The sequence below is a fragment of the Lepidochelys kempii genome, chromosome 9 (genome assembly GCF_965140265.1).
Source record: "Lepidochelys kempii isolate rLepKem1 chromosome 9, rLepKem1.hap2, whole genome shotgun sequence".
NCBI lineage: Eukaryota > Metazoa > Chordata > Testudines > Cheloniidae > Lepidochelys > Lepidochelys kempii.
This window is the reverse complement of record NC_133264.1, coordinates 84,930,470-84,954,107: the sequence shown is the minus strand read 5'-3', so window position 1 is coordinate 84,954,107 and position 23,638 is coordinate 84,930,470. Positions and strand designations below refer to the sequence as shown.

The following is a 23,638-nucleotide window of genomic DNA, read 5'->3' as shown; positions in this document are numbered from 1 at the left end:
AATTCACTCAGATTGGGCAGAGATACCCCAACAATGGAATTTGTCCTTTTATGCTATGATATGAACAGCAATTTAAACACCATTCTAAAATAACAAACACCATTCATTGTTTTTAAAACTTTATTTCCACTTTCCTAGTAAGGGAAAAGCCACTTAGATATCTGATGTAGACCCATTCCTCTTCATTCAGTGGAAAGAAGCTGCTCGCAGGGGCGGGGGGTAGCTGATGATTTCCTGTTCCAACACTTCCTCCACTGAGTTTTTTCTGTGTGGTGGTTCCATGTTGACTCAAGGGCACCATGGAGAAAAGGACTTCAGCACAGTTTAATGCCAGTAATAAAGCTGACTTTACTCTGTGTTTCCTTGGATACATGGAACAGCCCCTATAAGAGTCAATCTATCCTTTTTGCAAGGATGCAACTAAGAGCAAATTTTTGCCTTGAACCTCTAGTTACAGTGTTTATTCCATTGATCAGATTTCTTGGCTGATGTCATCTTAAAGAATTATAGGGCTGATGAACTAATCAAACTTCCCTTTGAGTCTTTTGGAGTCACTCCCATCTTGGATTGTCCGTCTCTCTGATACAAACTTGCTTTATCCTAGGTCCACCAGGCTTACCTGGCCCTTCTGGACAAACCATTGTAGTAAAAGGTGACTCAGGTCCTCCAGGTCCACCAGGCCAGCCTGGATTGTCAGGCACACCAGGATTGCCAGGTCCACCAGGATTGCCAGGTATGATCACTCTGGACTGAAGGCTTTATTGCTTATTTTTATAGAAAGTGACTAGTTAACAGGATGCAGTAGACCATTTGTTCTAGAGAGGTTCCTGGGTTTATTTGCCGAGACTTTGGTGAGCTTGCAAGAGTGTAACTTTCATTGCTTCATTTATTTTTCTAGGTCCAATAGGCCTTCCAGGGGATCCTGGGCGAGATGGACTTCCTGGATTTGATGGTCCAGGAGGACGTAAAGGAGAGAGAGGACTTCCAGGGCAACCAGGTATAATAAATACCCTAGTTCTGGTGAGGAAAAAGGCGGTTGGTATGTCAAAAAAAAAAATCTCTTCTTAAGAATGCAGACAAATGTCAGGACTTGTGTTCTATTGCAATTCACATGCAACAATATTACATTTTTAGGAATAGGGTTGTGACAGGTTCGGTCACAGAGACCCCCCTTGGGACTGTCGCCTGATGTGCTGAAACTACCTCTGAGCCCATCTTCCCTGCCAGCTTTGGACTCCAGAACCCTGTGTTGTTGAGCCAGACACACAAGCCTGCTGCAACACAGACTCAGGGTCTGAATCACTCCCCAAAGCTGCAGACTTAACTGAAAACCACTCAGCAGGTTACCTATCTCCAGCACTCAGACACCCAGTTCCCAATGGGATCCAAACCCCAAATAAATCCATTTTACTCTGTATAAAGCTTATACAGGGTAAATTCATAAATTCCCCTCTGTAACACTGTTAGAGAGAGATGCAAACTGTTTGCTCCCCCAGATATTAATCACTTACTCTGGGTTTACTAATAAACAAAAATGATTTTATTAAGTATAAAAAGTAGTATTTAAGTGGTTTAAAGTAATAACAGACAGAACAAAGCAAAATACCAAGCAAAATAAAACAAAACATGCAGGTCTAAGCCTAATACATTTAAGAAACTGAGTACAGGTAAATCTCACCCTCAGAGATGTTCCAATAAGCTTCTTTCATAGACTAGACTCCTTCTTAGTCTGGGCCCAATCCTTTCCCGGTACAGTTCTTGTTAGTTCCAGCTTAGGTGGTAACTCTGGGGTTTCTCATGACTGGCAGCCCCCTTTGTTCTGTTCCACCCCCTTTTATATCTTTGGCACAAGGCGAGAATCCTTTGTCTCTCTCTGGGTTCCCGCCCTTCCTTCTAAATGGAAAAGCACCAGGTTTAAGATGGATTCCAGTATAATGTGACATGTTCACATGTCCTGTGGGACCCCAAGCCTCCATTCTCTCCGGCCTGACTCTCACAAACGCAGGAAGGCCTGCAAGTAAACAGAGCCATTTACAGCCAATTGTCCTAGTTAATGGGAGCCATCAAGATTCCAAGCCACCATTAATGGCCCACGCTTTGCATAGTTACAATAGGACTTCAGAGTAATACTTCATGTTTCTAGCTTCAGGTATGAGAATGATACATTCATACAAATAGGATGAACAGACTCAGTAGATCATACGCTTTGTAATGATACTTTACAAGAGACCTTTTGCATAAAGCATATTCCAGTTACATCATATTCACACTTATAAACATATTTCCATAAACATATGGAGTGCAACGTCACAAGGGTTTCCCAGCTATCCTGCTGTTAGATAGACCAATGTGGTGTCTTTGCTGGTGTATGCTATAGGCTTGAAAAGTCATTAGTCTTAAAACCTCTCAGTGGCAGACTCCGTACCAATATTGTTGCCGAATCCGGTCCCTGGATGTTGTTTTATTTCACTTTGTTTTGAATTCAATAGAACACTCTTTGCAGCCTGTGACACATGGTGTATAATTAGGACAGTAACAAACAAAGAGGAGTAGAAAGGAAAATAAAGTGTTATGTTTTTGCATTGAAACAATGGATCAGAAAAACTGTTCTCATGGGGAAAGAATTCCAGCAAGTCAGGTCTGTGTGGAGCAAAGGCACTGAACTGTGGGAGGGGAAAAGTTTAACTAGATACTAGCTAAAATCTACTAAAGCACCAGGACCCAAAGTCCCATAAACTTTCAGTGAGATTTGGACTCTGAAGTGTTTGTCACTTTTTTGAAATTTTTACCCATCAACTAGAAATAGAAGGCAAGTAGGGAGTAAGTGGGAATCAAATTATGCAAATAAGATGGTGATCCAAAGTAACAGGCCTTGAATGCTGGAGTCAGAACCCTCAGGGCTGAATCTTCATCTGGAGGAGGTGGAGGTTCTAGATTGTAATTTGTACCAAGTTTTCTAAAAAGCCCTGATACAATCAAAATTAAGGGAAGGAATATGCCTAAAGAAGTTAAATATCAGTGCTGGTGAGAAAAGGTCAAAATTTCAACAACAAAAAGAGGCAAAAAATTCCTTTTTTGGAATTGTTTGTCCTGTTTTTTTTGACCAGCTCTGTGAAATATTCTGTTAGCATAGTTTGAAAACATGCAAGAAGAGAATGTCCTTAATAAAGAACCTGGAAGGGAAAAGGTCAAACTTGCTAGAGATTGAGTTCTAAAAACTTAGCTAATTAAGAGCAATGACAAAGAGGGGACCCTGAAGTTCCCAGGCACATTCTTTATGCTCTGCGCTAAGGTTGTTATGGCATATTTTATCTTCCATTCTTGGGGCCTATTCCAAAGCCCATTGCAGTCTTTCCATTTATTTCAGTGGATTTTGGATCTCCTCAAAGAGGGGGAGTGTGTTCTAGCGTAAGACACTTAGCTCAGCTCTGCCATTGACTTGCTGTTTGACATGTAAGCAAGTCAGGTAGGACTAACTTGCTACACTGCACATACATGTGTGTGGGTTTGGAATGGCTTACCTACCTTGTACATAGCTAACTACAGTACTCTATGGCCCCCACTTCCTGTAGTATCTGAGCGCCTCTCCATCACTAATGCATTATCCTCAGAACACACCTGTGAGATATGGCAATACTATTAGTCCCATTATTTTACAGCTGGGGAACAGTCACTGAGGAACTTAAATGACTTGCCCAAAACCACACCGGAAGCCTGTGAAAGTACCCTGGAGCAGGGTATTGCACAAAGGTCTCCCAAATTGCAGACTAGCACCCTAACCACTGAACCAATCTTCGTCCTTATTGGAGCCATTAAGTACCAAGAAGCATTGCACAGGCTAATTAGACAATCAGTGGTGCTTGTTGTCACGTGCAGTTTAGAACATTGGGCTCTTCTGGGTTAATTTGCAGACATGCTGAGCAATTCTAGAGCCAGCTGAAGTCAATGGGAGTTTGGGAGCTGTGGCTGCTTCCATACCTCTGAAAATCAGGTCCTTTATTTCTACAGGCCTGCACTTATTTACCTTTTTAAAACCCCTTTGAAAACCAGGGAGAATATTCACCTGACTCATAGGGAGCGCTTGGGCTTCATGAATGTGTTCAAAGTGTGCTGTGTTCCTTGGATGAAATGTGCTAGAGTAGTTAACAGATATGCGAAAAAATGTTGGTGCTGTGCTTCTCCTATGTTAACAGGCTTTCAAGGTACGCAGGGACCCCCTGGTCCTGATGGCTTGCAAGGCCCACCAGGTCCTCCTGGAACAGCTTCTGTTGCTCATGGATTCCTTATAACTCGACACAGCCAGACTACAGACACACCACTGTGCCCACAAGGAACAATAAGGATATACGATGGATTTTCTCTTCTGTACGTTCAGGGAAATGAGAGAGCCCATGGCCAGGACTTAGGTGAGATGCATCATATGCACTATTGGTGTGGGTTTTTACAGGGGAAGGAATTACCAGCTTCTTCTCACAATTCTCTGATTCCTTGTAATCCCTAGAATCCTACAGCCCAGGAGGTCATACACATAAGGGTAGGGGCTTGACCGCTGAGATCTGTCATCTCCATGGGCTTGAGCCTGCACCTTAAAGATGCGTGGTCACACACTGAAATTCACAGGCAATATTTTGCCTGCATATTGCAGTTTGGCAATCCGTGCTGTGCATTCATGAGAGGCTGAAAAGAATATGCAGATAGTGTTTAAAAAACAGGGGTGAGGAGTCTATATTTCCTTTAAGCACAGTAAGATGAGAATTCTTTTCTGTATCATAATTCATATATGTGTATATCTTCTGTAGGCACTGCTGGGAGCTGTCTCCGCCGTTTCAGCACCATGCCCTTCATGTTCTGTAACATCAACAATGTGTGTAATTTTGCATCAAGAAATGATTATTCCTATTGGCTGTCCACTCCGAAGCCAATGCCAATGAGCATGGAGCCACTGACTGGGCAGAGCATTCAGCCATTCATTAGCCGGTGAGCCAAAATAGGCTGTAAGATTTTGCATGGGATCTGTAAAGATAACACATCTTGTTGAAATGTGGTTTTGAGCCTGCAGGCTGAATATTAAGACATGGTAAAATGATTAATCATTTGTGTGTATTTTCTCTGAGGAATAATAGAACAACTTCTTATTTTAATGGCGGTGAATGTGTTGTGTGTAATCCAGTCTAGTGCCTCAGAGCAGGGGACTGGCAACCACTACTGATTTGCTACTTTTATTTCCACAGCACCTGAGAATGCTGTGGACATTTTCATTATTTTTCATTTTTATTCCATTCGTTGATCTAAAATCTCATGAATTTTGGTGCTTTTAAGGGGACATCATCATTTAAAAACATTTTAAAAAACAAACTAATAGGCCAAAAGCTTTTAAATATCTGTTTTTACTTCTCATTTATGCACAGCACTTCTTGCGCTTTATTTAGCATGGACAGTGAAAGTAGACTAGACCAGTTTCCCTTTTTAAAATCATTTTCACCTTCTGGTTCTCAGCAGCATCACAGTGCTATAGTATTTGAGTTGCAAACACTGCAGGACAATCCAGGCAAAAAGAGATTGTTTTGAATGGACCTATTTACATTTCTGAAAACATTTCTGTTAATATCAAGGTTTGTGAAACTTGAGTAACAAAGCCTACAATTCTGGGCCAAAATCACTACCTTACAAGTCCTATCAACTCTGCTCTTTGAATAGCATATAACCTTAAATTGTGCCTCTTGGCATATTCTTATGATTTATGTAGCATCCACAAAGGACTAAAGTCTATGAACATGCACAAGGAGACACAATTAGTGACATAAAGAACTTATAATCATATCTTATGAAGAGAGACAGATGTTTGCATATTTCCTTTCACCCAAGAATCCCAAAGTACTTAGCAAACTTTACAAACTATGAGCCAAATTGTCAGCTGGCAAAACTCCATTGCTTTTGGGGGAATTTTGCCAACTGAAAATTTGGCCCTATATTTAAATATATTGAAATGTAATGTCATAGGGGAAACCTTTTAAACAATGCACAGCAGCAATATATCACAGTTCCGGACAGAGAGTGAAGAATGCCTTATCCGGTGGAAACTAGAAGGGAGGGGTGAGCAGAAACTACCTACCAACCTGGAAGTTTGTCTGGATGCAGGATCTAGCAACCCTAGTCTTTTATAAAAGTGTCATGGAATCTTTAATGAGCATAAGTGGTCAGGACCTTGTCCCTACCTTTCATCGCAAGTCAATACCAAATTGCTGCTCTTATCTGGCACAAAGACTTAAAATTTTGTCGGGACTGGATGGTTGCTCAAAGGTACTCAGAGTAACTTCCAGGAAAAAAAAGCTCTTCCCAGCTTGGGTCAAAAAAGGCTTCTTGATGGGTGATCTGGTAGAGATTCTGCGATTCTTTGAGTAGCTGTCCCTATAGGTATGTGCACACGCCTATGAGCGTTCAATCTGAGATTTTTGGTAGCAGTGTCCATATGCCAGTACCTGTGCTCTACACATCCTCATGCTCCAATCCAGGGGTAAACAGGGGAGGCAGACCTGCCACTGCTCCAGTTCCTTCTCAACCACCTGTGGCTGCAGATGGAGAGTTGTGGTGCCCAGTAGCTTTAGCATTACGTAGCTTGCTTGCTTTTTCTTTTCTTTTTCTTTTTTTCTTTACTTTGTGGTTTTATTTTTTTTCCTCTGTGCAAGCTATGTGCTTTTGGGGCAGGGGGTTCCCCCCACCTTTGTTTTCATGGTTGGGACTTCCTGCCTGTCCTCAGCCCCTTTTTGTCTGTGGCCTTCGTGGCTTGTACCCAAAACCCCAAGCTTCAAACTCTGCCAGGCCTTCCCGTCAGTGACGGACATTCCAGCTGCTTCCACTGTCTCAGTGTATTTCATGTTCCATCGAAGTGTAAGGTCTATGTGGGCTGAAGAGCAAACCCAGGAAGCTGAGAGAGGACAGGCTCAAGATGCTCCTTATAGAGTGTTCTTTAAGACCCACCTCTTTGGGGTCTGATTTTTTTTTTCTTCCCTCCATGCCCACCCCCAGCTGTGGCCCCTATCTCAGCCCCCTTACTCCTCTCTGGGTTCCCCCCTCCCGGAGACATGGCCCTGTTCCCGGCCCCTGCTCTGGTGGATGGGGGGGTTGCAGACAGGGGTAAGGGGGTGCATGAGATAAAAAGCAAAAACTGCTTTTAGCACCCCCACTATTAAAAGTGTTCCAGCACCACTGCCCACTGTAGATACTTTCAAAGATGCTGCCTGGTCGTCTGTGCACACCTTTTCCCACCACTATGCTAATTGTGCAGGCTTCCATAGCACATGCAGCCTTTGGTGCAGCTGTCCTCTAAACTGTACTAGATCCTTCTCCTCAGCACCCACCTCTGTAGCTGGAGCACTGCTTGGGAATCGCCTAAAGCGGAGCACACACAGGGACAACTACTCGAAGAAGGAGAGGTTAATTACCTGTACAGTAACTGCAGTTCTTTGAGATGTTTTGTCCCTATGGGTGCTCCACTGCCTGCCCTCCGTCCCCTCTACACTGTAGTCCTTGCCATGCCAGATTTTATAGTTGAGAAGGAACTGGAGCAGCAGCAGTTCTGCCTTCCCCTGTATGTCCTTGAATCAAAGCACAAGGATTTATAGGGCAGAGGCACAGATCCACAGACACTGCTACCAGAAATCTCTGATGGAAAGTACCCATAGGGACAAATCATCTGAGTGAACTCCAGTTTCTGTACTAGTCAATAACATCTCCAAAAATGAGTTTTCGCTATTAGATTTGTGCAAAATATTACTGGGCCAATTTCTGCCACTGCTGATGTAAATACAACTCCACATGAGGATAATGGGAGGTGAAACCATGTAACAGAGCAAAAATTGGGCTTGAGTGTCCAGCTAATCATAGGTGCTGGAACTAGGGGTGCGGCTGCTGCTGCAGCACCCCCTCACTTAAAGTGCTTTCCATTATATACAGGATTTACAGTTTTGGTTCAATGGCTCACAGCACCCCCACTATACAAATTATTCCAGCACCCCTGGAGCTAATAATTAATTAGAATGAAAGTGCAAGAACATCTGTCTTTATGGTCACTGTTTCAAATCTTGCCCATATCCATAGTGTCACTGTCTTTCAACAGTTGTTTGTATGGTCTAGATCAGTAGTTCTCAAAGCCAGTCCGCCGCTTGTTCAGGGAAAGCCCCTGGCGGGCCAGACCGGTTTGTTTACCTGCCACGTCCGCAGGTTCAGCTGATTGCGGCTCCCACTGGCCGCGGTTCATCGCTCCAGGCCAATGGGGGCTGCAGGAAGTGGCACGGGCCAAGGGACGTGCTGGCCGCCCTTCCCGCAGCCCCCATTGGCCCGGAGCGGCGAACTGCTGCCAGTGGGAACCGCGATTGGCCGAACCTGAGCACGCGGCAGGTAAACAAACCGGTCCGGCCTGCCAGAGACTTTCCCTGAACAAACGGCGGCCCGGCTTTGAGAACCACTGGTCTAGATGAAATAAGTTGACATTTGGAGTCTATTACTTTGTGGCTTTTATGATTTGGATACAAACCCACTATGACTGGCATACTTGTTAGCAGTCTCAGATGACAAGCTAATGATTGAGGGCCTGATCCAATGCCCATTTAAGTAGTTGGGAATCTTTCAATGGCCTTTGGATCACGCTCAAATTATTCTGAAGACTGAACTCCACGTTCTGACCTGTGGCGCTGTTCCCTTGAAATCAGGATTTGTGCACAACAGGAAGGTAGTGTGGCAAGCTAGTTCTACCGCTATGTATTTTACCTATTATGTGGAAAACCAAAGGATGTTAGCTTTCAGTACTGTCAGTCTGGCACCTTTTAAGGATACTACTGTACTATGTATTTTTAAACAGAGCTCTCCCAATTTTAGTGATTGGGCTCACTAAAAGTTAGTTTTTTATAGGTACTCAATGCAATTAGATACAAAAAAAATTCTGATCTATATTCCTATTTGTTTCACTGATGCTGTGGGAAATTCTGCATACATATAAAACTGTTTGAGGGGTGCAGTAGATCTAAATTGTTACAGCAGCCTTTCTTACATTATTTTTTCCCAGTTTTTCCTGTCATTTCTCTAAATTCTCCTGAAATAAAATTAGTATTTGGCTTACTTAATATGTTATTGTAATGGCGTGATGTTTCTTTTATACCTCTCCTCATGTTCAGATGTGCAGTATGTGAAGCTCCTGCCATGGTTATAGCTGTCCATAGTCAGACCATTCAAATTCCGTCATGTCCGCAAGGCTGGGACTCTCTTTGGATTGGTTATTCTTTCATGATGGTAAGGGCCTCCTCCTCTCCCCCCAAATTTACTGTTAACTGTTTGTGGCTTGTACTAGCTACTTCGGGATTTTCTGTTACAAAAAACATTTTGTACCATTAAAATGATATTTACCTATTGCTGCCAACTATGGTAACAGAGATCAGTTATTTCCCAAAATTCAGATGCCACTGTAATCAGTAATCCTAGGTAAATGTTATCTACAGCATTGTCTTAACAAACAGGAAAAAAGAATTAACTTGATTTTTTGAAACAGGGTGACTTCTTCTGGTGCTTATGGATCCCAATTTAACTTACAAGTTGTTTCTTTTCTAGCACACAAGTGCTGGTGCAGAGGGCTCTGGACAGGCCTTGGCATCCCCAGGTTCCTGTTTGGAAGAATTCCGCTCAGCTCCTTTTATTGAGTGTCATGGTCGTGGTACTTGTAATTACTACGCCAATTCATACAGTTTCTGGCTGGCAACTGTAGAGATATCAGAAATGTTTAGGTAAGAGAGCTTATTTCTTGCACATCACTTATTGTGTACTGAATGCATTGGAAATTGCATTTATTTTTAAGGACAAATGGTGATTTAGATCCTTATTTGACGAATTAATCCTTGTAAAACTGGAAATTTTTGCCTTTTCCCTCATCTAAATGTGTGTGTCATGCTTTCTAAGACCAGTTTTCCAGGAATTTGTTTACTTGGGAAAATCTTTTACATCTTGTCCGAACTTGCTGGGTGCATTCTGCTTGCTGTTTTGCAAGGACTCAGAGCTACTTTCTCCCCACCCTTACTTACATTGACCAGTAGCTTATTCCAAAAGTAGTCCCATTGTAATGAGTGAGACTATATCAAAGCGTGATGTATTTATTCAATGTGAGTAACGATGTCACAGTCTGACACTGAATGATCATTTTTGTGTTTTTTCTTGACATTTAGACAGACTCAGATATCTCAAATGTTGTTTGCAGGAGTACAGGCATGAAATCCTGGCCCCACTGACGTCAGTGGAAGTTTTGCCATCGACTTCTCTGGGGCCATGATTTCACCTTAGGATTTTGCAAACTCTTCAGGCTTGTACTCTTATCACTTCCTTCACAAATTTAGAGTGGTACCATTGTTCTATGGAAAAATAACTTGTTTTCATAGAAACAAATTTTATAACCGAATGGTGACTTGTCTCTCAAATGAAAATTAACAAGTTCTGACTGCAGCTTATATTGGAAAAATGACAGCTGTCAACTTCACAAATGTTGCACAATGAGCTTTATCCACAAAATGTGTTATACAACGTTAGTGGGTATCTACAACATGGAAATCAAGTTACTTCCAATTATAACACCGAAGTAATACCATTTATTTTTGTATTAGGCAGTCGTCATGCCATTGGTTTGCAGTTTGGCTGATCAGTGGTAATTAACATGTTGTCCTGACCAGTAATAACCCTCATGCATCTTTTAATTTCCTCTTCTTCCTTATCATCATTCACTATTTTCAGTCTTGCCCAAACTTAGCTTTCTGTTTATTTCTCCTTTTCAAAAATGTGTTTATACCGTTCACTTAAAAGAAGTGGACTACTCATATGTGACCAAGTAATGACAGTCTTGCATGTGATGGCAGGGGCAAGGCTCAACAGCTAGGGGTTCACTTCCAGTTTCTTTCAGGAATATAAGCTCATGCTTCAGGGTTTCAGCCGGCCATCTGCAGGGGTCAGGAAGAGATTCTTTCCACCACTCCAGCGCGTGGTGTTTTGCTTTGTTTTATTTTTTAAATCTCCTTTCTCTGAAGCATCAGGGCTGGCCACAGCTGGAGATGACATTGGATTGAGAGAGTCAGACCTCTGAGGTGGCACCGAGCATTCTCTCTCTCAGGTGCTTGGCTGGCAGGTTCCTGTTCACACACTCACGGTCTAACTAATCACCATATATGGGGACAGAAAGGAATTTTCCAAGTCAGATTGGCAATGACCGTGGGGATTTTTTGCCTTCCTATGCAGGGCTTGGGTATGGTTCACTTGCCAGGGTTATCTAGATATATCTCACTTTATTATCGTTTCCCTGCCATTGTGGGCTCTCCAGAACTAGTGCATCTTGGTCCCGCCTACAGGCGGATAGTAGTCTAGCCTCCTGTGAGCTATAAAACTTTGGTCTAATTTTGGTTGTTCGGTTTAGTGTCCGAGTGCTGGGTGCCATTGGTGGCCAGTGATATACAGAAGGTCAGGCAGATGATCTGGTGGTCTCTTCTGGCCTTAAACTTTATGACCTAGTTGGACTTTTTTTATATAATCACTCATGTACATACCCTTACACAACGGAAGGAAATAATTTGTTAAATCTGTCATCTTTACATTTTCATCTCATTGAACAGTGACATTTTATTATGAAATAATTCCATTCAAATGAGAAGTCAGAAGTTTACAGATGTAAATTCTTCCATGTTTTTTTTTGGGGGGGGGGGCGAGAGGGGATAGATCATGTTGTATTTTGTAATTGCCCAACAAATACCATTTCTAAAAGACACCCTTCACTCAAATCGGTGTTTGTGGACTGCCCCCAACTGTCTGGCATGTTGGGCTGATGTAGTTTGCTGGCACAACACCTTCTACCTATTGAAATACTGGTCTAAAACAAACAACTCACGAGGGATTTTAGGGAGAGTAATGAAATAAGTGCTTGATCAAGAAGGTGCTAAGCACATGCAGTTCCCTTTCAGGAAGGCACTTAACCACATCCTTAAGTCCTATTGATGTGAAAGGCACTCAGCACCTTTCAAGTCCAGGCTCCTGTAAGCATAAGAAAAGCTAACCTTGTGTGTTTGTGTTTCCACCAACCAGTAAACCTCAGTCAGAGACATTGAAAGCTGGAGACCTGAGGACACGTATTAGTCGTTGTCAAGTTTGTATGAAGAGGACGTAACATCTTGGAGAATTTTTGTCAAACCATGAGAATTCCTAGGGCGCACTGTCCTCCAGCTGTAACAATGGTGCTACTGTGCAGAAAGGAAAAAAAACAACAAAAAACAAATCCAAACTGGTTTAAAAGTGCAGATTCAGCTGTACCTCACCAAAGGCTGTCTGGTGCATATTTGACAAAAGGACTAAAACAAAGGAATTAATCTCTTGGAAATGGAAAAGACGCTTGAGGTTCACAGAGGATCAGAAGATGAAGTTTTAATTTCGCTCCTAGTACCAAAATGGCACTTTTTTGATCAACCAAGAGAAAAACAACAAAATACAACGCACTGAGTATGTTTAAAATAACAAGACTGCAGTTTTGAAAAACACTTTTTCATGGTGCTACTAACCCTACTGTATCCCAGGTTTTTAATATGAAATGTTAAGCTTATTCTCTTTGTAAGTAATGAAATGTGTATATTGTGTAAACACCTTTTTAATTCAAACCTTCAATTATTAGGCACAAATCAGCCTAAAATCACTCTTCACAAAAAGTGTATTAAAGACAAGTTTAAATTTACAGCAGTATTTTATATAAAATCAAGGGCAATGGAGAGAATCTATACCTTTTACACCTAACTACTACTGATTTTTAAAGTTTTGTTTCCTCCCTCAAGTTCCAATCTGAGTTTATTTGGGGAATGTACAATACTTCTCTAGTCATTTTGATCAGGGTTTTAAATGTTTATACTTACACCATGCTATCAATGGTGTTATTTGTGCTTAGAAATCCAAACCATTTTAAAAGGATTTTTTTATTCTGTGAAAATATGTGAAAAGATTATCCATATCCTATGTCTTTTTTTTAAATGAAAACAAGTCATATTCATGATTTAGTAGTAACCAGTTTGCTTCAGCAAAAAATACCCCTTGGAAATATCAAATTGCCAAAGCATTTAAGGTTATGCTTCCAAAAACTTTCTTTGCTCCGAAGTGGTGTCATGTATATTATCCAGAATAGCTGTACACTCTGAAAAAACTGAAATAAAGCAAAAACTGGCTAAACCCGATCTTTTTCATATTTATAAATGTATCCTCTAATCATTCTTATGTGAATTATATACATCCATGATGGACTTATACAAGGCAACAGTTTTTGTGTATGTATAATTCAATAAAGGCCGTGAAAGGTCACAGAGCTCCTTGTTTCTTGCATCAGTATATAAGAATCCTACTGTATCTGTCACACGTTTTGCAATAGTTGCAAAGAAATGATCAAAATTTGTATACACAACTGTTTGTGCTTGTTTGATTTCTGTGGTCAATACTATTTCTTGCATTTATGTGTAAGCATTTAGCACTCCCCAACAAAGGAAGTGAGACTGTGCGTTTTCCAGGTGATCAGCCTTCCTTGATGTATTAATTGTATTTAACCACCTTCACCATTCATGAGGACAAATGTAGCCTGAGAATTAATGTATTGCTTTATAAAAAGCTTTATATTTCAGCTTATTTTGAGTAATGCTAACTAATTATCAGTGACATCTGGCTAATGGCTGTTCTGCCTCTGAATTTCTGATGCCAGCTATACATTAGGCTTGCAGCCACTCAAAAATATATATATATATATATATATATAATATCCCTGCTGAAAACTGAGACATAGAAATGAGTTACTAGGCGAGGTGGCAAAGGTTAATAAAATGAGATAAGTGGAGGATTAACAGCATTTGTGTAAATATGAAAATGGCAATTATACAAAGGTTTACTCTAAAATATAATAGTGTGTTTTTCAATGTTAACAAAGTCTATGTACGCCTCATGATTTGTTTATACATATATAACATTGGGGTATTGGGCCTGTACTACAGCCACAAGGCTCATATCTACCCTTTTGTGAGTTGCCTGCAAATCCATGATGGTAGAGAGTGAACGAATCAACCAAACATTCCCTTCTACTTATTTTATTTGGTTGATCTCACATGTAAAGAAACAAAACTGAACCGGCTGCTGCTAACCCCAAACTAGAAAACTGTTAACTAAAGATGACATCAAATCCCAACTCCTGTCTACCTCCCCAAGAACTAGGGTTAAATAGATGGGCCTCGAACTTTTGGGCCTGGCACAATACATTTGAGACTATTTATACCAACACAGCTTGAGTGCTTGTACTGATCACAGCTGTGTTCCAGTCCAGCACAGGCAGAGTGGCAGGTTCCCACATAAAAGAACTTGAGACAGATGAAAAGCAGATCCTTCCTACATTGTGGAGCCTTGGTTTCCACAATGACATTTCCTGTGGCTGTTGGACTGTGCATGCTCTTCCTAGGATCCTGCTAGCATTGCTATATTCTGTGTCATGAGCTCATGCATCCTCTAGAGCATGTAAACGTCTCAGTGAATACTAGAGCAGCAATTTTCAGTATAAATTATAGTCCCTACTATAACAATGTATAGAACAGCTATTCCTTGATTCCTAGCGCTGTATGTCAAATCCCTTACTTGCATCCGATGAAGTGAGCTGTAGCTCACGAAAGCTTATGCTCAAATAAATTGGTTAGTCTCTAAGGTGCCACAAGTACTCCTTTTCTTTTTGCGAATACAGACTAACACGGCTGTTACTCTAAATCCCTTACTATCACAGAACTGCTAGGTAACCAAAATAAAATAGAGGGATGTGGAGCAGCTGCATGCTGGTGGATGCTGCTGCGTGGCTGCCTCTCCTGTGCATGAGCTGCCCAATTCCATTTTGCATGTTGCTGCTGCCATGCAGTACAGAAAAAGCTCTTGGATCTTAATAAAATCCATGGTGAGGTTTCCAGCAAGCTTTTCTCAGCATTGCTCTATTAAGAAACAACAGTCTAGAAAGGAAAGATGGTCTTGTAGTTACGGCAGTAGGCTAAGATCTGGGAGTTCTTCATTCAATTCCCACCTCTTCCATATACTATTCCTTGTGTTACCTTAGGCAAGTCCCTTAATCTCTCTGGGCCTCAATTTCTCATTTGTAAAATGGGGATAATTTTTTTTTCCACATCTTTTGTCTTATGCACTTAATTTGTAAGCTCTTTGGGCAGAGGCTCCCTATGTATGTGCAAAACCTACAATAGGTGCTCAATCCTGGCTGGGGCCTCTGGGTGTACCGTAATATAAATACAACTGGCAAAACCTTCTGTTCTGCAGATTTTTGATATTACAAGTGGAACAATCCTTTGACCTGCAGGGTGTTCGGAGACAAATCCGCACTGCCAAAACTGCCTTTATCATTTTTTCCCCCAGGTTGGCTTCAGAATCCAAAAGGACCCACTTTTCAGGTCAGATGTGGCCAAAATCTTGTGAAAACGTGTATATAGTTTTGGTGCTGCTAGACCTGTGCTCAAGCCTTAGAATGGCCTCAAACCCAAATTGCAGCCTAAAGGTACTCTTGGATTTAAATACTACCAGTCCACCCCCTCTGTAATTAAAAATGTTCTGAGTTAGGATTCCAGATTTGAGAGCATTTAATGTAATTGTTTTTCTCAAGTAATTCAGCGTTGTAACTGAAGCAGTTGCGTTGGCTGTATTCACATAGAGCCTGGTCTATTCCTAGTTTACCTTCAGTAGTAATTATGTGGAAACTGGTTTAGGAGACAGATGATCCTTTATACAATACTTTATGCGAATACAGACTAACACGGCTGTTCCTCTGAAACCTGTCTTTATACAAATTGTACATGGATAAGATTTGTGTGTTAACCACATGAGGGCACTATAAGCTTTCAAAGATAATTTAAGAAAAGTTGAGTGCCTACATCAGCAATGGTTTTAACAAAAATATATCAAAATATGGAGGATGTAGATTAACTTTCTTTGCTCAATGTTTGTTTTACTTGTTTTTAAAGGTGAATTGCAAGCAGTTTGTCGAATGGATTGAATTGGTGTCTATCTTCATAATAGAATTGCTGCAAACTAGGCTGACTTGCTAAAGTATAACTTGTATAATACTAACATGTAAATCTTTAAAACACTAACAGAGGGAGGCTAGCCCCTGCCACTCTGTTGTACTCTTAAGTGTCAAAGTTGCACATGGGCCTCTGTCCTTACTGTCTTTCCTAGTAATGAGATTCCTGTGTTAATCTTTGTACCAAAGCTGTATATTGGCTGTCTGTACCTTTAGGCTATTTCATGGGTATGGAGTGAGATTGATTTATACATCATACTTCGATGGTACGGTTCTCTGAAATTCTTCAAAGTGGATGTCTGTGAAATATTTCAGAACCGTTTGATTTAGGATAGACTAGAAGTGTATATGGACTATGGACTTTGGATTTAATGACTTCTAGACCTGTAACCAGTGAAAACTGACATCCCCTACACCAAAGGCCACTACAGTCTAATGGTAGGGTTTCATCACTTTTATTCTTTTTTTTAAAGGTATACAACTTTAAAAAATATTTCCTCTTTTAACCTTACAAATGTCAAAATGCTCATAGATCAATGTGTCCAAAAGATCTGAGATCTCAAAAGAGCATTACCTTTTATATGTGTTTGTTTAAATTGTATGGTATTTCCTAATATGCATGCTAGTAGCATGAGTCAGTGTGCTGCCCACATTGTAGAGAAGTCTCTTTTGTGGGGCACCAGTGAGGGAAGTTCATTTTGCTAGATTTAGAACTCTTCTACTTTGAGCAATATATAGTTGTAACACAGATCTTTCCCAGCAGCAACCTCGGGTTTACACAACCCCTGTGGCTGGGGCTGTAATACTGTTGCTGCTATGGCTACCTCCGCTACAAGCACAAGCTAGGAATTGTGCAAGAAAGATTGTGATATTCTAGTCTTCAGGAGTGTTTTATTGACAAAAAGCAGGACACCGTTGCTAAGGAAAGGTAGTAGTGATCAACTCAGAAGAGCAGTAATGGAATATAAAGCCTTTCAAAACATCAGATAAAACTTGAAATGTGAGGGATGGGTGATGTGATCACTAGTTTGCTACAATGACTGATTTCATCATAAACCAACTACAATTGGCAGGGGGATAAGGATTAACTGTTAGGTAAATCAAACTATGCTATTAGTCCTCAAAGTAACCCTTGCGGCTTTTAGCTGAAGTGCAGGGCACAGATGTTAAACTGGAGCCTTCTGTGGATTCACTACTCTCTGTCCCTCCCCTTTAAAGATAAGAATTTAGATTAACTTGATATTATGAGGAAAAAACGCATCTGACCTAGGTATACATAAAATACTAGTTGAGGGGGTGTTTGCCATGACTGAACTGAGGCTTTCCAACACTCTTACTATACTAGGAAGATGTCCTGAGCTCTGAAACCTAGACTACAATTACAAATTCCTGGTCTCCTCTGAGATGTTCCTTTATGGTCTGTTGCAGTTGAGGGAAGGAGAAACTATTGTTTAAAGGCACCATCTATTGTTAATGGAAAAAAGAGGGGAAGAGAATATGGACATAAGTTTTCTCTAGTCTATCAAGCACGATTCACTGGAATTTGAAGGCCACCTTTTTCCTTCCCAAACCTGGAGAAGTCACAGGCAGAAAATAAGCACCGAGAATTGCCAAATATAGGAATTTTAAGGTTGTTCAGTACTTCACTACTTCTCTACCAACTGTACATGACCTATCCTGCCACACTGTAAGTATGCTCTTCGCTTAACTCTTTCTGTAACAGAGATGCTGTATGTGTACTAGAGCTGCTCAAAAGAATTTTCCAACCAAAAGGCAACTTTTTTCCTTTGCAAAAGTGTAACTATTTTTAAAATGTGTAGCTTCGTCTTCCACTCCTAGATATGAAAGTAGTGACTAACTGTCTTCTGGTTTTGATCGAGGACTTTCCCTTGTTTCAAAGCTGATAGTTTTGTCTACTTTACCCAGCCAGAGGGTTGGTCCTTGAAAGACTAAAGCATTTAACACAGTTCAGGTCCAATGAGCTCTTTAAGGTACCTTAAGTAGTTACTTTGAATGGGACTGTTGCAACAGCCTTTATGCTATTTGGATAATTTTCACTGTTTGTTTACTTTTGGTATGCCTGCTTCTGCCACATACTAGAAGTACTGTTTCCTTTTTCTTCCACAACAGGGGCTGCTTGCTGTAAAATGAGGCCCTGAATAAGGAGCCTAGTTAGGATAATTGTCTTACAAAAACTTGGTTAGAGGGACTTAATGCATTCAACTAACTCCTGAAAGTAAGTTTAATATTTTGAACAAAGGGAGTATGACTTGAATGGAGTATTTAAAAAGTTCTGCAGTTACAGACCCTGATCTTAGAAACGTTACTTTTAGAAGTCAAATTCATGGTGAAAGATAAAGAATTTAGCGTCTTATTAATGAGTTCACCAATATATATGCTCTAGTAAACTAAGTTCTTGCTTCAGTAAATATATGCAGGGATAGGAAATTTAAGAGAGTATGAAATGAGGTGTAGTATCCAAAAGTCCTCATTGAGGTTGTCTTCACGGTAAAAAATAACCTCTAGAAAATCAGCAGTAATAGCAGGGCTTGCTTTGTACAACCAGGCGCTGAAGAAAGCCAGCCCGCTTCCTATGACATTTCTCAGAATTCCATCGCATGGTGCAGAGGAGCAGTTGTCAACCCACAACCCAATTAGCACACAGCTGTGGCCCAGCTCAGCTGTGTGCTAAAGGCTGTGGGTGATCCCTGGGGGAGGGGTCCACACTGCCCCACTGCCTAGTGTGGGGTGTCAGGCTCCTGGCCTGCCCTGCAGGGTCAGGGCTCCCCACCAGCTGTGGCTATCCAGGGCACCAGCCTGGCCCTGCAAGCTCCAGAGTCTGGGGCAGCCATGTGACTGAGAACCAGGGCAAGCAGCTGGCCTGCCCCGTGAGCTCCAGGGCACCTGGCCCAGTCTGTGGCAGCTGCCTGGCCCTGCAAGCTCCGGTGTCTGGGGCAGCTGCCCACCACTGCAGGGGAACAGGCAGGCAGCCAGCCCCCCATTAGTAGCAGGGGTCCTTGGGTAGGGGCAGCTGCCCACAGAGCAGGGTCCATGGTTGGGGGGTCTGAGCTCCACTGCGGGCCACATATGCGGCCTACAATATTTAATATGATGAGAACCACTGTTGTAGAGAATACTACATGTTCTAGTACTGATCATAAGAATGACCATGCTGGGTTAGACCAAGATCCACCTAGCCCAGTAACCTGTCTTCTGACAGTAGCCAGTGTCAGGTGCTTCGGAGCACATGAACAGAACAGGCAATCAATCCCCCATCCTTCACTCCGAACTCCTTGCAAACAGAGGCTAGGGATACTCAGAGCATGGGGTTACATACCTGCCCCTCCTGGCTAAGAGTGAGCGATGGACCTATCCTCCATGAACTTATCTAGTTCTTTTTTTGAACCCTGTCTCAGTTTTGGCCTTCACAACATCCCCTGGCAAAGAATTCCACAGGTTGACTGTCTAATATGAAGTACTTCCTTTTATTTTTAAACTTGCTCCCTATTAATTTCATTGTATGAGCCCTACTTCTTGTGTTATGTGAAAGAGCACTTCCTTATTCATTTTCTCCACACCAATAAAGATTTGATAAACCTCTATCATATTCCCACTTTAATCATCTCTTTTCTAAGCTGAAAAGTCCCTGTCCTTCTGATCTCACCTCACATGGTAGCTGTTTCATATCCCTAAATAATTTTTGTTGCCTGTCTCTCTCCCTTTTCCAATATATCTTTTTGAGATGGGATGATCAGATGTGCATGCAGTATTCAAAATGTGGGCATACCATGGCTTTATAGAGGCATTGATATTTTCTGTCTTATCTATCCCTTTCCTAAAGGTTCCTAACATTGTTAGCTTTTCTGACTGATACTGCACACTGACCAAATGTTTTCATAGAACTATCCATAATGACTCCAAGATCTCTCAGAGTAGCAACAGCTAATTTAGACCCCATAATTTTGTATGTATAGTTGGGATTATGTTTTCCAACGTGCATTACTTTACATTTATCAACACTGGGCAACAAAATGGCAGAGGAAATTAAGTTACCCAGTTTTAGGAGAGCCTTTGTAACTCTTAACAGATTATTATTAAAATTATTTTAAGTAATTTTGTATCATTTAAGAATTTTGCCACCTCACTGTTTACCCCATTTTCCAGATCATTTATGAATGTGTTGAATAGCACTGGTCCCAGTACAGCCCTCTGGGGGACATGAATATGTCCCCATTACTAACAGACATGTCTATCAATGAGCAAAGAAGTCTACAATATCAAGTTCTAGTGTAACCATTCACATTTAAGTCATTTTTCCAGAGTTAAAGAAGATTGTTGGTCTGAGATATGTTCTCCTGTAAAACTGGTTGAATCCACTCTTCAACAATGTATAAATAGCCCTGTGATGACCAGATGAGCACACCCCTTAAAAGAAAAAGATACTGGTGGGCAGGGGGAAGAGAAATTACACTTCAGCCAATAAAACAGGTTTGTACAAAAAGAAGAGACCCAGGCAGCAGGAGCTACACGAACACATTTACTGCGAGTAGCTCTATGGAAAGCCAAGTCAGATAAATATAAACACTATACAGAGCTTCAAGCCAGTCTCCCAAAACCGCAAGTGCGATATGTTTTACAAAGAAAACAATGTAACAATATTTACAATGGAAGACAAAGCCAGATTAATCAGCTCAACTTTTAAACAGGGCTGAAGCAGAAATAGCAAATATAATGAACAGTTTCAACCATAGACGTTTTAGTTTGTACAGACAATAACTGTCCAATATCGAATTAAATTTACAGGACAAACATTGTTCCATCATTGGTATTTTTGTACTATACAGCAGCATAAACGGGTAGCTGGAAGGTAGTAGACGTAGTGATATGTTTTACATATTCTGAAAGTGTTCTTCCAGCACAATACTGAATAAATTAGTGGCTGTAAACTAAGATTCAAAAAGATTGCATATTTATTATGCTGTACCTGTTAGTATTTGTACCATTATATTTGAGGTTACCCATTTAGTTATTTATTCAGCATTTATTAAATCAGTGCTGTATATTGTACAATGGCAGCCTCAGGACCTAATATATAAATAAGGTATGTAACATGTTCAATTTTTTCAACACAACCTTTTCTTTTCCCAATAGATGTTCTGAACTATCATCCAAATTTCAATTTGTTTGGAAGAAAAAAAAAGCTTTAAAATGGCTGTCTACATATTGCCTTATTAATTTACTACGCCCAAACAAAAACTGTATGGCAAGACAGTGTCATGGTCTATAGAAGTGGTAATATTTTTAAATGAATTATCAAAGTATGTTTAGCAGCAACTAGTAACTGTACTGACTAACTTCTCTTCCAGATTCAAGAACACAGCTGTGCTTTTAAACTCTGCAGCAAGTATTTCTTTCCTGTTAGTTTGTAAACTTATATTAAGTTTGCAAAAAGGTCTTTATAATTTTGTGACATGTACATTTTAAGACTACTCAAAAATAGATTTAGGTACACATCACTCAACATCAAAACTGACAGCATCTAATTTGTTATACAAACTGTACTAGTATTTTAAAGGTTGTATGTCATGTGAGGCAGCCCTACAAAACACTTGTACAATATACAATGTAGAGGATTACCAGCTGTGTGGTGCAGTACAGCATGAGGATTTGTGTACCACTTTTAAACCCCTCATCAAGTCAGTGCCTTTTATTATTATACATTGTATGTTCCAACAACTAGTGTCATGCTTTTAAAGGTCATAGCAGTGTTAAAAGCCTAAACTGATTTGAACCAAAATCAGTAAGAGTGATGCGCCTAGCTCTAATTTTCTACAATTTATTTTTAATTTGAAATAATCGTGGTTTGCAATTTTTCTTTAGGCAGAATGCATTAAGTGATAACCCAATTATTTACTTTCTCATTATGCAAAAAAAAAAAAAATGGTCCCAAATTAAAAGAGGGCTCTGGATGAAAGTAAGATCAGGTAGGGTGGTTTCTCTCTAAAAAGCTACAGCACACATCAATATTGTAAAGCAGAAGTCAAAGTTGTAAAAGACCCTGCACTTTCCCATTTGAGTGCATGAATGGAAACCTCAATTTATATTTTATACATGTTTATAAACAAATGGACCGGGATAATTTACATGTAATCAACAAGACAACCAGCCCTTTAATCTTACCTTATACATATCAGAATTCTGAGCAACAAACTTCAGTTTAAGCTCTGACATACAATTAAAAATACTAAGCTCTGTGATCAAAAACCACCTCCTATACTATAAAGCAAAATATCAAAGAGGTATGTCCATCACAGATTTAGGTTCAGTTACATGGTTCTCTCTCAGCCCTCTCCAAAAAAAAATTTCTGACCTGCCAAAATATTTCTAAGCAATACATGTTTAAGCTAACGTACCAGAGAAACAAAACCCATATTAAATAGACCATCAGCCACCAGCTTTGACTTCTCAATATAAATAAAAACAAATTAGGGGGAGAGGCAGAGAGAAGTAAAAAGGAAGTTGTAGGAATCCCCTCTGCAGCATTCCCAATGCCTCTCAAACAAATGTGCTGCGGAAAAACAAATTCCATCACCAAAACACAGCTATGAAAAATCTTAATTCAAATTAACTCAACTATAGACAGCGGATGTCTAAGCAAAAATCATGACAATGATGTGTGTACGTCTGTGCTGGTGGAAGTGAAAGTAGCTGGCTGGAGTTGAGCTCTGCTTCCAAAAGCACCACACAGTTTCTGGAGATACCAGTAGAAAAGCCGCCTCTTCTAACAATGGTTTCCATGGCAATGCAGTCAGTCTGGAAGAAACAAAAAAAAAAAAACAGTGAGTGACACTACAGAAAAACTATTTTCTGTTGAAAAGAGGATATGGGGTTTACCCATCAAAACAAATGACATATTGAAAGTAGGACAAAGGTGACAAGTTCTTAAAAGGGGGTTAATTAAACAGATTCCTGCTAGATTCCTCAGAAGGACTATGGGAAAATCAAAGAGAATGCCTCACTTAGAGAATCCATCTCAAGTGTACACTCCTCTCATTGCCTTCTGGACAGGACTCCAAGAGTCTAGTCTATTGTGGGTAACTAGCCATATTATGCAGATATGATCAATAAAGCTCATAATTACTTATGTAACTCACTACCAAATTAGACTGCTTTAAAGAGATACCTGTGATATGACAAGGATAGGTTATATACATAGCGGCCATTTATTACAAACACACAATGAAAAAGGTGAATATTAGTGATTCTGTTCACCCAGCTATAATTAAAATTGTGCATGACTGGAGTCAAAATTAAATGTTTTTACAGCAGTTTCACATGAGAAAGGAGAGGCCTATGACCGGTGCCAATCTTAACCCTGAGCTTTCAGAAAAATTCATTTGGTCATTAAAAAGAAAAGGAGTACTTGTGGCACCTTAGAAACTAACCAATTTATTTGAGCATAAGCTTTCGTGAGCTACAGCTCACTTCATCGGATGCATACTGTGGAAAGTGTAGAAGATCTTTTTATATACACACAAA

At 40.5% G+C, this 23,638-nt stretch overlaps 2 protein-coding genes across 3 annotated transcripts in view; one reads left to right on the top strand and one right to left on the bottom strand.

Moving 5' to 3' along the window:
* Positions 1-13,681, top strand: part of COL4A5 (collagen type IV alpha 5 chain) — a 138,632-nt gene extending 124,951 nt beyond the window's left edge. The window contains exons 45-51 of the mRNA XM_073361228.1: positions 605-733; positions 899-997; positions 4,194-4,406; positions 4,800-4,977; positions 9,171-9,285; positions 9,601-9,773; positions 12,103-13,681. Coding sequence (XP_073217329.1) covers positions 605-733; positions 899-997; positions 4,194-4,406; positions 4,800-4,977; positions 9,171-9,285; positions 9,601-9,773; positions 12,103-12,184 — 989 coding nt within the window. The 3' untranslated portion in view covers positions 12,185-13,681. The remainder of the gene's footprint in view (positions 1-604; positions 734-898; positions 998-4,193; positions 4,407-4,799; positions 4,978-9,170; positions 9,286-9,600; positions 9,774-12,102) is intronic.
* A 1,086-nt stretch (positions 13,682-14,767) lies between these two features.
* IRS4 (insulin receptor substrate 4) overlaps positions 14,768-23,638 on the bottom strand; it is a 40,451-nt gene continuing 31,580 nt past the window's right edge. For both annotated transcript variants that reach the window (XR_012160973.1, XM_073361231.1), the window contains one exon: positions 14,768-22,912. Coding sequence is in view for 1 of the 2 variants with exons in the window: in XM_073361231.1 (XP_073217332.1) it covers positions 22,908-22,912 (5 nt within the window). In the remaining variant the exon portion in view is untranslated. The remainder of the gene's footprint in view (positions 22,913-23,638) is intronic.